The sequence below is a fragment of the Amblyraja radiata genome, chromosome 3 (assembly GCF_010909765.2).
Source record: "Amblyraja radiata isolate CabotCenter1 chromosome 3, sAmbRad1.1.pri, whole genome shotgun sequence".
Taxonomy (NCBI): Eukaryota; Metazoa; Chordata; class Chondrichthyes; order Rajiformes; family Rajidae; genus Amblyraja; species Amblyraja radiata.
The window spans coordinates 94,159,128-94,177,097 of NC_045958.1; the positions used below are offsets into that span (position 1 = coordinate 94,159,128).

At 48.2% G+C, this 17,970-nt stretch overlaps 1 protein-coding gene across 2 annotated transcripts in view; it reads right to left on the bottom strand.

Moving 5' to 3' along the window:
• The window catches only part of sh3bp2 (SH3 domain binding protein 2), an 81,771-nt gene that overhangs the window by 53,096 nt on the left and 10,705 nt on the right, over nt 1-17,970 (bottom strand). For both annotated transcript variants that reach the window (XM_033018369.1, XM_033018368.1), the window contains exons 2-3: nt 3,574-3,716; nt 2,440-2,542 (exon numbers count right to left, since the gene is read on the bottom strand). In XM_033018369.1, the coding sequence (XP_032874260.1) occupies nt 2,440-2,542; nt 3,574-3,712 (242 nt within the window). In that variant the 5' untranslated portion in view covers nt 3,713-3,716. The remainder of the gene's footprint in view (nt 1-2,439; nt 2,543-3,573; nt 3,717-17,970) is intronic.

Sequence of the window (17,970 nt, forward strand, 5' to 3'; positions counted from 1 at the left end):
TATGGCAAGGAAATGTCAAAACCTAGAGGCATAGTTTAGATGAGTTTAGTTGCTGCTATCCATCGGCCAGGAACTTACTGATGGATAGCAGCAAGGGTTAGGGATGAATGGCCTACTTCCACTCCCACTCTTGTACGTTACAATCCTACTTAACAGTCAGAGCACTATTCCCATTAGAAGGCATAGCTGGAAGGTGAGAGGTAAATGATCTATGTGTTTAAAATGTGCGCTTTCACCCACCCCCACTGGTGTGCAGCTTGCACGGACAATGTACAAAGGTGAAGCCACAATCTTGCATCTATTAAAAGCAAGCTAACTTTAGAACAAGCTCTTCTTCCTCACCACAACACACAAGCATCATGGCGGCTCCAAGCAGCACGGTCTCTGAGAACTAGCAAGATGGCGCCCAGGCCGGGCGACTCTCTGCGTGCTGGCCCCAGACGTGGATCTGCCGTCACACATTACGTTCGCTCCATTCTTTTAAACCTCTACTCCAACGGCAGCACGATATGGTATTCCCTTTATCCTGTGTCTGTGCACAGTAGACGGCTTGATTGTAATCGTGTGTGGTCTTTCCACTGACTGGATAGCGCGCAACAAAAAGCTTTTCACTGTACCTCAGTACACGTGACAATAATCATAAACTAACTAATAATCTCCCAGGGTGTTGAGTATAAGAGTCAAGGAAGCCATGCTACAAATTTATAATACTATGTCATGGTGATTCAGGTACTTGTTTAGATGTTTTTTTAGTCTTTCGTCCACGCCGACCATCGATCACCCGTTCACACTAGTTCTCTGTTATCCCACTTTCGCATCCACTCCCTACACACTGGAGGCAATTTACAGAGGCCGATTAACCTACAAGGTCTTTGGGACATGGGAGAAAACCGAAGCACCCGAGGAAACCCACACAGTCATAGGGAGAACGTGCAAACTCCACACAGACAGCACTCGAGGTCAAGATCAAACCCGGGTCTCTGGGGCTGTGAGGGAGAAGCTCCACCAGCTGCATTACCGTGTGTTTGACCCCATCTCCAATACCTCTAGGAGTGATAAATGAAGGGTTCCAAATAAAATGACATTTAAAAAAAAGTATTGCTTTGCATTTACCTTCTTTTATTGGTTCGTGGGTCTTGGTTTTCACTGGTAGGGCCATTGGCAGTCTTCAGTTTCCACCAAAACGCAATTACCTTTTTTCGTTGTTCACAATGAACTCAGTTTTAAAAGTGAGTAAAATGTTGACGGGTATTGTTGCGTTTCAAGCCACATGGAGGCCAGTGTGGGTAAGATTAAGAGGATTCCTTTTATCATATCTTCATGATTACTGTAACATTACTAAATGCTAACTCCACATTTAATTAATAGCTCACACTATGGAAGGTCCAAACTCAAATAGAAATGTCGGGTTGCATCAACCTGGTTTGGCAACAGGTCTGCCCAAGACTGCAAGAGATTGCAGAGAGTTGTGGATGTAGCCCAGTCCATCATACAGACCAGACTCCCCACCATTGACTCCATCTACACTTCAGCCTGCCTCAGAAAAGCAGCCAGCATAATCAAAGACTTGTCCCATCCCGGTCATTCCTCCTTTTCCCTGCTCCCATCTGGCTGAAGATACAGAAGCTTGAAAGCGCACACCACAAAGGCTGAACGGTGGCCGGGTGAGGAGAGGGACGCTGGTTCATGGGAGGACCAGATGGAGGTTGGTTGCAACGGGCCTTTATGGCCAGCTTCAGCTGGGACTGTCAAAATGTTGCCGAAACTCTTGTATATGGACTATTTCTATACACTTTGTGCATAATATGGGATTGTGCTTATGGATTGTAATAATTTACTGAACTGTGTTCAAAAAAAGAATTTCACTGAACCTCAGTACATTTGATAATAAAGAAGGGGCAGCACGGTGGTGCAGCGGTAGAGTTGCTGCCTTACAGCGCCAGAGACCCGAGTTCCATCCTGACTGTTGGGAGCTGTCTGTATGGAGTTTGTACGTTCTCCCTGTGACCTGGTTTCCTCCACATTCCAAGTTACTTCGATAAAATTGTAAATTGCCCCTCGTGTGTAGGACAGTGTTAGTGTGCTGGGATCGCTGGTCAGTGTGGACTCGGTGGGCCGAAGGGCCTGTTTCCGTGCTGTATCTCTAAACCAAACCATTGAACTTTAGCTTCCGAGGCCACTGTCAGCTCTCACTATCAGCAGAACAGCCCAGCAGGTTTCTCCAGTCAGTCAGCAACAGGGCACAGGGGCTGGTACACGTTTTAGTTTCGAGATACAGCACGGAAACAGGCCCTTTGGCCCACCAACCAGTGATCCCCGCACATTAACACTATCCTATGCACACTAGCGACAACTTACAATTTTTACGAAGTCAATTAGCCTATAAACCTGTACGTCTTTGGAGTGGGTGCAGAGGTGATGCAGCTACTGTTTACTGACCTGTTGTAGCCGTTCAAGGAGAAGGCACCTTGTGGAATGGCAGCAGTGCTGGACTTGAAGTAGTAGATGCAGCCTTTGTGAATGATCACATACCGCAGAGGCCCTGGAATCACACCAAAAACATCAATGTTAGGACAGCACAGGCGGAAGAAAGAAACAAAAACAACACAAGTTTAGTTTAGTTTATTATTGTCAAATTTACTGAAGTACAGTGAAAAGCTTTTTGTTGTGTGCTATCCAGACAAAGAAAATACTATACATGATTACAATCAAGCCATCCACAGATAAAGGGTAAAAAGTACAACACTTAGATCAAGATATAACATTAAAGTTCTCCCACACTCCAAAGGCATACAGGTTTGTAGGTTAATTGTCCCTAGTGTGTAAGGTAGTGCTAGTGTACGGGGTGATCGCCGGTCGGCATGGACCCAGAGGGCTGAAGGGCCTGTTTCCACGATGTATCTCTAAAGTCCTCCCATAAGCTTAGGCATAGTCTCGATCTTCCAACCTACTTCATTTGGAGACCAAGCAGTTTTTTAACTGCACTTTGCCTGTAACTGTAAAAGGATATTCTGCACTCTGGTTATTTTTCTCTTTGCACTACCTGTTGTAGGTGCGTATGTCTTGATTGTACCCACGGATAGTATAATTTGACTGATAACGAGCAAACAAAGCTCTTCATTGTATCTCGGCACACGTGACAAACATAAATCAATACACGAGTGCATTCAAGTCATGCAGAATATAATGTTGCAGCGACAATGAAGGTTCAGATGTAGCATTTGCATATTAGTGCTCCACAAGGTCTGCCAACTTTGAAAACGCTCTCCTCCTCTCTCCAATGGGAGTTCTGCGACACTCTTTCTGGGGCAAGTTTTATTTTACACAGAGAATAGTGGGGGGCCTGGAACGCACTGCCAGGGGTGGTGGTGGAGGTAGATACGATAGTGGTGTTTAAGAGGCTTTTAGATCAGCCAATGGATATATAAGGAATGGAGGGATATGGATCACATGCAGAGAGAGGAGGTTTGTTTAACTGGGCATCATGTTTGGCTCGGACATTTTGGGTTGAAGGGCCTGTTCCTGTGCTGTGCTGTTCTATGTTCTGTGTATCGATGGCGGTGATAAACTTACACTTCATGATCTTCCACTGAGAAGCCCCTTTCTTGTGAAGGTAGCCGGACTGGGTGATCCCTCCTGGCATGGTGAGCAGGTTCTGGGCACCAATTGCTCTCATTGGCACCGGCCACTGCTCTTGCCCTCTCACGGCCATGGCACTGAATCAAAACACAAAGCACATTGTGGATCAACAACAGCTCCGAGCAGGATCAAACGGTTACCACACCCACCACCCCAAACCTCCCCAATGAATGCTGGGTGGCGCAGTGGCAGAGTCGCTGCCTTACAGCGCCAGAGAACCGGTTCGATCCTGACTATGGGTGCCTTCTGTGCGGAGTTTGAACGTTCCCCCTGCGACTGTGTGAGATTCCAAAGACGTGCAGCTTTGTAGGTTATTTGGCTTCTGTAAATTGTCCCTAGTCTGTAGGATAGGTGGGCTGAAGGGCCGTTTTCCACACTGTATCTCTATGAATAAAACGTGACGAGAAAGAATGATTGAGATTATGTAACCAGGGCGATACAGTTGTGCAGTGGTAGAGTTGCTGCTTTACTGCGACAGAGACCTGGGTTCGATCCTAACTATGGGTGCTGTATGTACGGAGTTTGCATGTTCTCCCTGTAACCACGTGGGTTTCCTCCCACATCCCAAAGATGTGTGGGTTTGTAGGTTAATTGGCTTCTGTAAATTGTCCCTAATGTGCAAGATAGATAGGGTTGCCAAATGTCACATATTAGCCGGGACATCCCAGCTAAATTGGTTTGTCCCATGCGGGACCGCCCTTGTCCCGTATTTGACTGCTACTACCCGGGTCGAGGGGACTGTCGGGTCGGAGCGCCACGTCCGGCCCCGCCTCTCCTGTCCCGACGTTGGAGGAGCAGCACCTCATATTTCGCTTGCGCAGTTTACATCCCAGCGGTATGAACATTGACTTCTCTAATTTCAGGTAGTCCTTACTTTCTCCTCCCCTTCTCAGCTATCCCTCAGCCCACTGGCTCCACATCTTTCTTTCTTCTTCCCGCCCCCCCCCCCACCCACCCTCACATCAGTCTGAAGGAGGGTTTCGACCCGAAACGTTGCTCATTTCCTTCGCTCCATAGATGCTGCCTCACCCGCTGAGTTTCTCCAGCATTTTTGTCTACCCAAAGATAGAACTAGCGTAAGTGTGATCGCTGGTTGGTGTTGACTTGCTGAAGGGCCTATTTCCAGGTTGTATCTCAAAAACTAAAACTAAAACATGACAATAAAGAACCATTGAACTACTGTGATGATGTTATCAGAGTGGTTGGAGAATCTGATTATCCACAAGCTACCTGAAGAGAGTAGCATCCTCTTGCAGTTCTCACATCCCCGTGGGAACGTATCACTCCAGGGCCATTGCTGGTGACGGATATTGTTAGCCGGGCCCATCCTCCTACGCTTTTACACTCACCTACCTTCAAACCCAAATTATAAAAATATCACTTCCTGCTTCACAGCTGCTGAGGATAGGAGTAGTAGACAAGGCAATGGTTTCACACTAAATCACAAACAGCCTGAAGGTTGTCCGATTTGAAGAAACAACTGCTCCTTGTAGTAGGGGAAATATTTAGATGACGCACGTGCCTTGGTGCAAGTGGAGGTTGTGTTTTAGTGCACATCCGTGCTGCCTCATAAACCTCTCGCACCCATACTGACTGCAGGTCACGCTGCAGCAACTCCATTGAATGAACCAGTGTCTCGGTGGCTGTTGTGTTATGTGAACCTATAATTAATGGCAAGATCTAAAGGAAGTTCTAAAGTCATAGGAACAGAAGTAGGCCAGTCGGCCTATCGAGTCTACTCCACCAGTCGTACATGCATGGTTGATCTATCTTTTCCTCTTAATCCCATTCTCCTGGCTTCTCCCCGCAACCTATCAATCTCCGCCTTAAAATCCCCAGTGACTTTGTTTAGTTTAGAGATACAGCACAGAAACAGGCCATCGGCCCACTGAGTGCACGCCAACCACACACACTAACCGCACACTAACACTATCCTACACACACTGGGGACAATTTACAATTTTACAAAGCCAATTAACCTACAAACCTGTACATCTTTGGAGTGTGGGAGGAAATTGGAACCCCCGGAGAAACCCACGCAGGTCACGGGGAGAACGTACAAACTCCGTACAAACAGCACCCGTAGTCAGGATCGAACCCGGGTCTGGAGCTGTAAGGCAGCAACTCTACCGCTGTGCCATCATGCCGCCTGGTTGCCACTTGGTTTCCACAGCCATCTTTGGCAATGAATTCCATAGATTCACCACCCTCTGGCTAAGTCCTTAACAGAATTAGGGTGCAAGGGTCCAAGTCCATAACTTTCTGAAACTGGCAAGACACGTAGATAGTGGTAAAGGTTGAGTAGTGCATGCTTGCCTTCGTTGGTCGAGGCACTGAGTCAGGAAGTCATGGTGCAGCTCTGTAGCACTTTGGTAGGGCCGCATTTGTCATACTGAGTGTAGTTCTGGTCACCCGATTACAGGAAGGACGCAGAGGAGGATTACCAGAATGATGCTTCAATTAGAGGGTGTGAGTAACTAGGAGAGGCGAGACAGACATGACAGAAGTGTATGAAATTATGAGGCATAGGTTGGGTAGACAGTTGTCCTGACACCATGTTAATAAGTTATCCATCTTCATGTACTTTGTCTTATCATTCTTCGAGATCCGGTCCAATACAGTGGTGTCATCTGCAAGCGTAGATGGATTTAGAGCAACATTTGGCTGTGAGTGTAGTTGGGGACTGAGAGTGCATCCTGCGGAGCACCAGTGTTGAGCATAATTGTAGAGAGCACTGTCACCCCTCCTCACTTATTGTGGCCTGTGGGTCAGAAAGTCAGAGACCCAGTGGCCGAGGGATGGCTGCTGTACACAGTACTCCAATTAATGGCAAGTTAAAAGCTGTTCCTGAGTCTGGTGGTGAGAGCTTTTAAGATTCTGTACCTCATGCCTGAAGGGAACGGGGAGAAGAATGAATGACAGGGGCAGAACAAATCTTTTCCAAGACAGTGTGAAGTGTAGATGGCGTCAATAGTGGAGATTCTGGTCTGTGGACCGACTGGGCTACATCTACAACTCTCTGTAATTTCTTGCGGTCTTGGGCGGAGATGTTCCCAAAGACAGTATGCATTTTATGGTGCATCTGTAAAAGTCTGTCATGTGTCACTGGAGACATGCTGAATTTCCTCAGCCTCCTCAGGAAGCAGAAGTGTTGGTGTGCCTTCTTGGCTGTTGCATCAATGCATCTGCAGTTCCTTGTCAATCTCTTCCGCCAACTTGATTTTAAGAACACCGGGCGGTCATGGTGGTGCAGCGGTAGAGTTGCTACCTTACAGCAACCGGTGACCCTGATTCAATCCCGACTACGGGTGCTGTCTGCACGGAGTTTGTACGTTCTCCCCGTGATCTGCGTGGGTTTTCTCCTGGGTCTTCGGTTTCCTCCCACATTCCAAAGACATACAGGTATGTAAGTTAATTGGCTTCGTAAATGTAAACATTGTCCCCAGTGGGTGTAGGATAGTGTTAATGTGCTGGGATCGCAGGTCAGCGCGACCCCGGTGGGCCGAAGGGCCTGTTTCCGCGCTGTATCTCTAAACTAAACTTGAATCTTGCAAGTTACAAGAGGCGACGGAAACGTGACGACACATTCTCACATTACAGTCGTTGCACTTATGTTTATGTTTAGTTCAGAGATACTGCAAGGAAACAGGCCCTTCGGCCCACCGAGTCCACACTGACCATCGATCACCCGTTCACAGTAGTTTCCATGTTATCCCACCTTCTCATCCACTCCCTCCACACGAGGGACAATATGTAGAGGCCAATTAACCTACAAACCTGCACTTCCTTGCAATGTGGGCGGAAACAGGGACAGGGAGAAGGTGCACACAGTCAGCACCCGAGGTCAGGATTGAACCCGGGACCTTGGTGCTGTGAGGCAGCGGCTCTACCACTGCGCCGACCAATATATTTATAGAATGATGTAACTGAATTGTGTTATGTATTACCCTGAACAATAACCACAATGGAGTAAAGGGCCTGTCCCACTTATGTGATTTTATAGGCGACTGCCGGCGACTGCGACAATGGAATGCACTGAAGTCAACGCCGGCGACTGCGACAATGGAATGCACTGAAGTCAACGCCGGCAACAACATACGTCACCTGGCGACAACCTACGACACCACATATGTCAGGAGAAGACAAGCTACGACAAGCCTAGTCGCTGGCAGTCGCCTAAAATATCACCTATGTGGGACAGGCCCTCAAGTAATTTACTAATTAACTGCGAACTTGAAACATCATCGTAACTCACAAATGATGGCTGCAGCCTTTCAGATAGTGTCCTGGCTGAGTCCCGCACTATTTGACGATCTTTCAAATCTATCGTGCATGCGCGCATCCGTGATGTTCCTGGCCGGCAGGGATGCCCGCACGCATACGCACAAGATGCCCGCGCACATGCGTGGGAGTTAATCGGACGGGACGGTACAAATTGTATGCACAGCAAAGGATTCCTCTCTATCCAGGTACATGTGACAAGAAAGTGGCATTGAACCATTCGTTGGCCCATCTCCCCCTTCCTTCCAGTGTTGCCTTGATCCCAATCCCCCCCCCCCCCCCCCCACCCCCCCCCCCCCCACCCCCCCATCCAGGTACAGATCTCCCACCCCCACCCCCCTCCACAAATATCCAGGAGACCTCCAGAAGAGCAGCCCTCTAGTCCAGTTGTTCAGTTCAGTTTTGTTTATAGTCCCGTGTACAGAGGAACAGTGAAAAGCTTTTGTTGCGTGCTATCCCTGCAGCAGCAAGACAATACATGATCACAACCCACTCTCTACTGAATAACCCCACCCCTCCCTCACACACACCCCCACCCCACACTCCCGAGGCACAAATATAGAAAATAGAGAAATACAGAAATCGCTATCTCAGGACGTTTCATTTTCAGTCAGTCCATCAAAAAAAAACTCAAGGAATTTCCTGTAAACGCTGTTTGAAATGATGAATCAAAAGGAAAAATAAGAAAGAACATTTACATCAGCATGTAGTTGGCAGAGCTCCTGCCTCACAGCGCCAGAGACCTGGAATTGATCCTGACCTCACGTGCTATCTGCGCGCAGAGTGTGCACGCACTCCCTGTGACCGCGGTGCTCTGGTTTCCTCCCACATCCCAAAGGATGTGCGGGTTTGTAGGACTGCAAATTGCCCCCAAGTGAGTTGGGAGTGGATGAGAAAGTGGAATAACATGGAACTAGCATGAGCGGGTGATCGAAGGTCAGCATGGACTCAGTGGTGCGAAGGGCCTGTTTCCCTGCTGTGTTTTTCTATTCAATTCAGTTCAAGTCTCACAACTTTACAATGTCCAAGTGCTGTGCAGCCCGTGGCCACTGGTGAATGGGAACGCTGCTGTAAGAGTGGAGCAGGATGGTCACAGTGGTGCAGCGGTAGAGTTGCTGCCTCACACCACCCGAGACCGGGGTTCAATCCTGACTAACGGTGCTCTCAGTACGGAGTTTGCACGCCCTCTCTGTGACCGCTTGTGTTTTCTCCCACATTCAAAAGACATGCAGCTTTATCAGTTAATTGGCTTCTGTAAATTGGTCCCTAGGTCACGGTGGCGAAGCGGTAGAGTTGTTGCCTTACAGCGAATGCAGCGCCGGAGACCTGGGTTCAATCCCGACTACGGGTGCTTTCTGTACCGAGTTTGTACGTTCTCCCCGTGACCTGCGTGGGTTTTCTCCGAGATCTTTGCTTTCCTCCCACACTCCAAAGACGTTCAGGTTTGTAGGTTAATTGGCTTGGTCAATAGTGGGTGTAGGATAGTGTTAATGTGCGGGGATTGCTGGTCGGCGTGGACCCGGCGGGCTGAAGGGCCTGTTTCCGCACTGTATTTCTGAACTAAACAGAACTAGTACATTGGTGATCGCTGGTCGGCGTGGACTTGGTGGGCTGAAGGGCCTGTTTCCACACTATATCTCGAAATTAAACTCAACTAAATTGTAGTGAAGTCTCCTCGACATTTGAGGAAAATATTTTATGTTCAGATCGGAGGACAATGTTAAGCCTGCCTCACTCTCTCTCTCTCTACAGAGACCGACTGAGCTTGCCAGCATTCTGTCCGGTCGGCTTTTACAAAGCTCTGTCTTGGTGAATAAAGGAAACTAGAAACATCCAGCAATAATGAGAGATTAAATTTAAATTAAATTAAGGCTTTGCAAAACAGGTCTCCCTGTGCAACAACCACTTCTAATGATGGCGTATTAGCTTTTCAGTGTTGTGTTGGAAACAGATATAAACATTGTCCATTAAAATAAAATGAGGAACATGCTGCAAATTCTGCTGACATAAAAGGATCAGAGATTCCAAGCCACCATGTGCTAAATGAGCATAGAAACAGGCCCTTCAGCCCAACTTGTCCATGCTGACCAAGTTGGTATTCTGGGCTACTCCCATTTTACCTGCATTTGGCCCTCTAAACCCACCCCTATCCATATATATGTCCAATGTCATTATTGCATCCATTTCTGTAGCTTCCTCTGGCAGCTCAGTCCAGATACAGGCTACCCGCTGAGTGAACAGGTTGCCCCCGAGGTCCCTCATACATCTCTCCTCTCCCACCTTGACGCAATGCAGGCTAGTTTAGTTTAGTGTCATTTAGAGCCACCATGTGGAAACTGGCCCAGCAGCCCACTGAGTCTGCGCTGACCGATGATCACCCAGACAGTAGTTCCATCCTACACACGAGGGCCAAATAACCTACAAACCTATAACCTCTTTGGAATGTGGGAGGATGCCGGAGCATCCGAAGAAAATCCACATGGTCACAGGGAGAAGGTACAAACCCTACCCAGAGAGCTGTCGAGGGCAGGATCGAAGCCTCTGGCGCTGTGAGGCAGTAACTCCACCACTGCGCCACCAAATACGAAAATATTACTATGCAAATCATCCCAACCAGGACAAAGTGCGGAGCAGGCAAGGACTGAACTGAATCCAAATGTCTACGCTGAACCTCCACTGCTGCTGTAACACTATATTCGCCATGGTTTAATTGTATTCATGTATTAGTATCGGTCTATTATTGTCACGTGTACCATGATGCAGTGAACAGCTTTGTGTGCAATCCAGTCAAAACCATGAGCACAATCACGGCATGCGCAAGTACAACAGGTAGTGCAGAGAGAAAGGGAGCTGTGTGTCACTGCATTAAAGCAACACAGCTACAGAGAAACTGCATTATGTTTTGCAAGGGCTCAATGGGATAGGTTGGGGGAACAGGACTACACACTTGACTTATGAGAGGGCTGTTCAGTAGTTTGACAGCAGCTGGGAAGAAGCTGATCCTGAATCGGGGAGTATGTGCTCTCATCTCTTGCATCTTCCACGCAGAAAGAGAGGGGAGAAGAGGGAATGATCGGGGTGCGGGTGGTCCTTGATTATGTTGGCTGCTTTGCCAAGGCAGCATGAACTGCAGACGGAGTTGTGCGGGGGTGGGGTTAAGGCAGATTTGTGCAATGTATTTGGCTACATCCACAACTCTTGCGTCCTTGGGAAGATGCATGGATGCTTTATTTGGTTCAGCACACGGAGCGTTTCACTGTATCGCAGTACACACCACACCAACACACCAAGACCAGATGCCAAGCAAACCTCAGGCGACCTTGACCTTGGTCATGTTCACCTGGGTGCAGGTTCAGCGGAGACATTTGTGTTTATTGAAGGGATCCACAGCGAGCGCAGCCTGTAGAAGGCAGCCAACATCGTTGAAGACTCACACTCACCGTGGCCACGTTCTCATCTCGCTGCTGCCGTCGGGAAGACGGTACAAGCGCCTGAAAACCGTGACCATTGGGTTTAAGAACAGCTTCTTGCCAGCACACATCAGGCTGCCACAAAACACCACAAAACACTGGGCAGCACAGCGGTAGAGTTGCTGCCCAACAACACCAGGGTCCCGGGTTCGCTCCTGACTGCGGATGCTCTCTGCACGGAGTTTGTATGCTCTCCCTGTGACCGCCAACCAGCGATCACCCCTTACACCAGCACCATCCAACCCACCAGGGACAATTTACAGAAACTAATTAACCTACAAACCTGCATGTCTTTGGAGTGTGAGAGGAAACAGGACCACCACGTCTGGTGGCTTGTTATTCTGGGGAAAGGTACTGAAGTGAAAGTGAGAGCAAGTCTCCCCCTTGTTCCTCTTGTCTCTGCCAATGCTATTCCCATCAAATCTATTTCGTAGAAAAAACAAAGAGGGGGAGAGAGAGAGGGGGGGAGGGGGAGAGAGAGAGAGAGGGAGAGGGGGAGGGGGAGGGGGAGAGAAAGGGGGGGGGAGGGGGGGGGAGGGGGGGGGAGAGGGAGACGGAGAGAGGGAGAGAGAGGGAGAGAGAGGGAGAGCGAGAGGGAGAGGGAGAGAGAGAGGGGGAGAGGGAGAGAGAGGGGGAGAGAGAGAGAGAGGGAGAGAGAGAGAGAGAGAGAGAGAGAGAGGGAGAGAGAGAGGGAGAGAGGGAGGGAGAGGGAGAGGGAGAGGGAGAGGGAGATGGAGAGGGAGAGGGAGAGGGAGAGGGAGAGGGAGAGGGAGAGGGAGAGGGAGAGGGAGAGGGAGAGGGAGAGGGAGAGGGAGAGGGAGAGGGAGAGGGAGAGACTCAACTCATGCCGTGCATGACCAACTGATTTTTTGTACATTTCAGATCTGCTGCATCATGTAGTTTTCTTTTGATTTTCATCAAGGTCTTGACTGCATTTTTAAGGATAGAAAGTAATAGTAACTCAAGCAATGGAGGAAGCTGTGAAGGGGGATTTCATCTGATTCATTTTTAGAAAGTATTCAAAACAAGGGGGGTTATAACCATGGGGGACATTGGCAAATTGGAATCTGGTTTTTCATTTCCCATTATGTCACCTTCAAAACTGAAGCAATCTCAATTCATCCCACAGACCACCCACCCCCCCCCCCCTCCCCCCTCCCTCCCCCCACTATCCACCTACACCTAACCCTGCCTTGGGAAAGTAGCCAACATGATCAAACCCTGGTCATTCCCTCTTCAGCCCTCTCATGTCAGACAGCACGTACCAATCCACCAGATTGAGGAACAGCTTCTTCCCCGCTATTATCAGACTATCGAACTGACCTCTCATAAGCCAAGGCTGTAGTCCCATCCCCCAACCTAAAGAGACACAAGGAATTGCAGGTGCTGGAATCTTGAGAAAAACACAAAGTGCTGGGGTAGCATAGCTGGGCAGAATCTGTGGAGGGAATAGTAGGCTATGTTTCTGAAGAAGGTTCATGACCCAGAAGGTCGCCTATCCATTCCCTCCACAGAGGCTGTCGACCCGCTGAGTTACTCCAGCAACTTGGGGTTTTGCTCCATCTTCCAACCAACCTCATTCCAGACATTGGACTTTTTCTATGTAACTGTAACACTGCAAATATACATCCTACAAGCTAATGTTGTTCTCTTTGTACTGCCTGTTGTGCATGTGTTTGACTTGATTGTTGTCATGTATAATACAACTTGACTGTAGAGCACGCAAACAACTTTTTTGATTTTCACCGTTCCTTGTTACAAATGACAAAAATAAACCAATACCGGTACCAAACCTCACCACCGAGAGACAATGATGAGCAGAACAGCAATCGTATGCCCTCACAGGTCACAGTGAGTGAACACATTAGAAAACAGACCTAGTGGCCACTCAGCCCCTTAAGCCTGACCCACCATTCAATATGTTCATGCCCCGTCAAGCATGTTTTGTCACATGTCCCGAAACGCACCAATTAAATTCTTACTTGCAGCAGCACTACAGAATATGTAAACATAGCACCTTGTAGACACCATTATAAGCAACAAAACAGTTATTAAAAAATATTTGTATATATACACACACACACACACATATATCCGTGCATCTATCCGCATATATCTCTCCTCTGACTCTCAGTCTGTGGAAGGGTCTCGACCCAAAACGTGCCACCCATTTCTTCTATCCAGAGATGCTGCCTGACCTGCTAAGTGACTCCAGCATCTTGTGTCTATCTTCAGTGTAAACCAGCATCTGCAGTTCCCTCCTACAGATGTATATGTATATACTTATATGTATACATGTTTCTATATTTTTATATATATATATTGACAAAAATTTATCCCACTCCTCTTCTGTCTCAGTTTATCGACAGAATGGTTATCAACAGATACATGGACTCATAGAACCTGGAGACAGGCACTTTGGCCCAACTGATCCCTGCCAGCCAAGATGCCCCATTCAAGCTGGTCTGATTTGCTCATGGATCAGTGGTGCTCCATTGTCACACGTCCACTGCACAGGGAAATGCTTTTTACATTGATCACACATTCATGTGTCGCTATATATTGGTGTCATTTACAGGAAGTCCAAAGTTCAGTCATATCCCTTGATACATTTCATATCTATGTATCTTTTAAATGCTGTTATAGTGCCTGCCTCAACTACCTCCTCTGGCAGTTCGTTCTATACACCCACCACCCTCCGAGTGAAAATGTTGCCCCTCAGGGTCGTATTAGATCTTGCCCATCTCACATTAAACCTATGTCGTCTGGTTCTGGTTATTAATGTTTTATGTGTCATTCTTAATTGTTACAGTATGTGGTGTTGTTACTTGCGAGCGGAGCACCAAGGCAAATTCCTTGTATGTGAACATACTTGGCCAATAAACATATTCATTCATTATTCATTCATTCTTGATTCCCCCTACCCTGGGTAAGACTCTGTGCATTCACCCTAACTATTTGCCTAATGATGTTGTACACCTCCCACCATCCCAAGGCAAGTTACTTTCCCACTGCATCCATTCGAGTGTTGGCTGCTTCACCACAACGCCAGCAAGATCTGGAGTTAAATTAAGTGGGAACAGTTGCACTGATGTGTTTTGTGTTCCCCCAGTTAAGGCCGGGGCATGAAAATGTAAAACAGACAAGAGACTGAGCCAAATTGCTAAATGTATCTACGGTCCATGATTAGGGTGGAAAGCCCCCTGTCCTTCATTGAATGATTGGGGCATTGAGTATGAGACTCAGGAATTTATTTTGCAACTTTACAGGGCTTTGGTTTAGGCCACATTTGGAGTATTGCGTGCAGTTCTAGTCACCCCATCAGAGGAAAGATGTGGAGGCTTTGGAGCGGGTACAGAAGTGATTTACCAGAATGCTGACAGAATCAGAGAGTGCAGGAAGGAACTGCCGATGCTGATTCAAACAAAAGATAGACACAAAAAGCTGGAGTGACTCAGCGGCTCAGACTGCATCTCTGGAGAAGAGGAATAGGTGACGTTTCGGGTCGAGACGGTCTGAGGAGGGGTCTCGACCCAAAACGTCACCTGTTCCTTTTCTCCAGAGATGCTGTCTGACGTTGAGATGTTGTCCGTTTTTTTGCGTCTAGAATTAGAAGGTATTAGCTCAGTCCGTCTTAACCTACCTGATCTCCCGGTGGCTCAGCACTTCAACTGCCCCTCCCATTCCCAATCTGACCTTTCTGTCCTGGGCCTCCTCCATTGCCAGAGTGAGGCCTAGCGCAAATTGGAGGAACAGCACCTCATATTTCGCTTGGGTAGTTTACACCCCAGCGGTATGAACATTGACTTCTCTAACTTCAGGTAGTCCCTGCTTTCTCTCTCCTTCCCCTTCCCAGTTCTCCCACTAGTCTCTCTGTCTCCAACTACAAGCTATCTTTGTCCCGCCCCCTCCCCTGACATTAGTCTGACGAAGGGTCTCAACCCGTAACATCACCCATTCCTTCTCTCCAGAGGTGCTGCCTCACCCGCTGAGTTACTCCAGCATTTTGTGTCTACCTTAGCTATAATGAGAGGTTGGATGAGTTTGGATTGTTTTCTTCGTGTGCTGGAGGTTGAGGAAACATCTGATTGAGATAAAATTATGAGGCATATTTAAGATAGTCAGAACCCTTTTCCCCATGTAGAAATGTCAAAGACGAGAGGGCAAAGCTTTAAGGTCAGATGGGGAAAGGTTAAAGGATATTTACAGGAAAAGATCTTCATGCAGAGCGAGTCGTAGGTGCCTGGAACATGCTGCCAGGTGTCGTGGTGGAGACAGATACAGTTGTGGCGTTTAGGAGGCTTTTAGTTGGCACACGGACATGCAGAGAATGGAGGAATATGGATCATATACAGGCAGAAGAGACCAGTATAACTTGACCATGTCCGGCACAGATATTGTGGGCTGAAGGGCCTGTTCCTCTGCTGTGTTGTTCTATGTTCTAATTGTCACTATGGAGTATGAGGGCAGATATGATGGCAATCAACGTAGAATCAGGGAGAGGACACACCAAAAGCAACCTAACCAATGTTAATTAAGTAAACAATGACATTGAAACGTGTCAGACCCCAAGAATACAGGTTTCCAACCAGGGAATAAACCAGGGATATAGAGGGATGATCTGCTTCTGTGGCGAGCACGCAATATGTGATTGTAGATCTACACAAACTTCTATAGATGCGCTGTAGAAAGCATTTTATCGGGACGCATCACAGCATGGTTTGGGAACAGCTCCATCCAAGACCGCAAGAAATTGCAGCGAATTGTGTACGCAGCCCAGACTATCACACAAACCAACCTCCCTTCCATTGACTCCATTTATACCTCACGCTGCCTCAGCAAGGCCAGCAGCATAATCAAAGATGAGTCACACCCTGGCCATTTCTCCCCTCTCCCATCGGGCAAAAGGTATAGGCGTGAAAATGCACACCTCCAGATTCAGGGACAGTTTCATCCCAGCTGTTATCAGGCAACTGAATCATCCTACCACATCTCGAGAGCTGTCCTGAGCCATTATCTACCTCATTGGTGACCCGTGGACTATCTTTGATCGGACTTTGCTGGCTTTACCTTGCACTAAACATGTATCTATGCACTGTAAATGCCTCAATTGTGATCATGTATTGTCTTTCCGCTGACTGGATAGCACCCCACAAAAGCTTTTCTTTGTGCCTCGGTACACATGACAATAAACTAACTCGCCCTCAGTAGATCTTTAAAGAAATAAGTTGCTTAAAGCTTAAATAAAGTTAATTACATTAGTGTAAAGTTTCATTTGCCTCACAACAATTTAAGCAACTTATTTCTTTAATACATAAACTCAGAAACGTCTGGCAAACATGGCTGAATCCGCAGGCCTTTCCCACCCGAAATCCCCCGCACATGCGCCCACTTCAGTGTTCAAATGTTTGTTTTGGTGTATTTCGGTGTGTCTTGTGTTGGGTGTGGGGGGGTGGTGGGGGGGGGGGGGGGGGGGGGGGAAGGGGGGGGGAACCGCTTTCGGTCGCCTCCTCCACGGAAAGGCGACTTTTTCCACGTTGCCTCCCTCGCGGCCTAACACCATGGATTAGAGCGGCCTTTCCCGGAGTCGGGCCTGGAGTTTCAGCCGCGGGCGTAGCGTGGAGTTTTCATCGCGGTGCGGGCGAGCCCTTGCCGGGGGTCACCAGACGGGAGTGCTCCGATCGCTGGCCCGGGGACTGTTACAGCCTGAAGCTGCGGTCTGCAGAGCTTCTAGTCGCTGGCGTGGCGTCCGGAGCCTGGGATCCCCCGTCAGGGATCCCCAGAGAAGAGCTCTGACTGCCGGCCCGGCGGCCTACAACATCCTGAAGCCACGGTCTCCGGTAAGAAAGCGCCGATTCGGGACCTCCAAGCCGCAGAGTATGTTCGACTGTCCTGACGAGAGGGCCTGTACATCCGGCCGTCCGTAGCAGCGACTGTGGAGGTTTATGGCCCCAACCATGGGTGAACAAGGAGGAGGACTGACTATACTTTGTGCCTTCCACCACAGTGAAGAATGCTGTGGTGGCGGTTTGTGTTAAATCTTATTGTGTATTGTGTGTTCTTTTTTAATTGTACCGCTGCTGGCAAAATCATTTCACTGCACTTATATGTGTATGTGATGAATAAAACTGACTATTGACAATCTACACCGCATCAGCACCCAGGATGAGGTGTTCCATACCAGGATATCTGAGATGTCCTCATTCATTTGGGAACAGGGGTTCCCCTCTTCTATCATAGATGAGGCTCTCACAAGTGTCTCTTCAGTACCTCGCACTTGCTCCCCCTACTCCCAATCGCACCAGGGATATATGGTTCAGGTGGAGGGGGAAGGGGAGCAAGGTCTACCAGAGTTTGACCCGCTGAATCATCCCAGAATTTTGTACCTTTATTTGGATAAACCGGCATCTGTAGTTCCTCGTTATTACATGGGCACATGCCTGGCTAACCTATAGCTCAAGCCCAATGGGTCAGGAGGTCTACACAAGGAAGCTCATGTAGTCTTAGTTTAGTAATCAGTGGATCAGACTGGAATGAGCTGCCAGGGGCAGCAGCTGTGGCAGATATTTATTACTCTCAT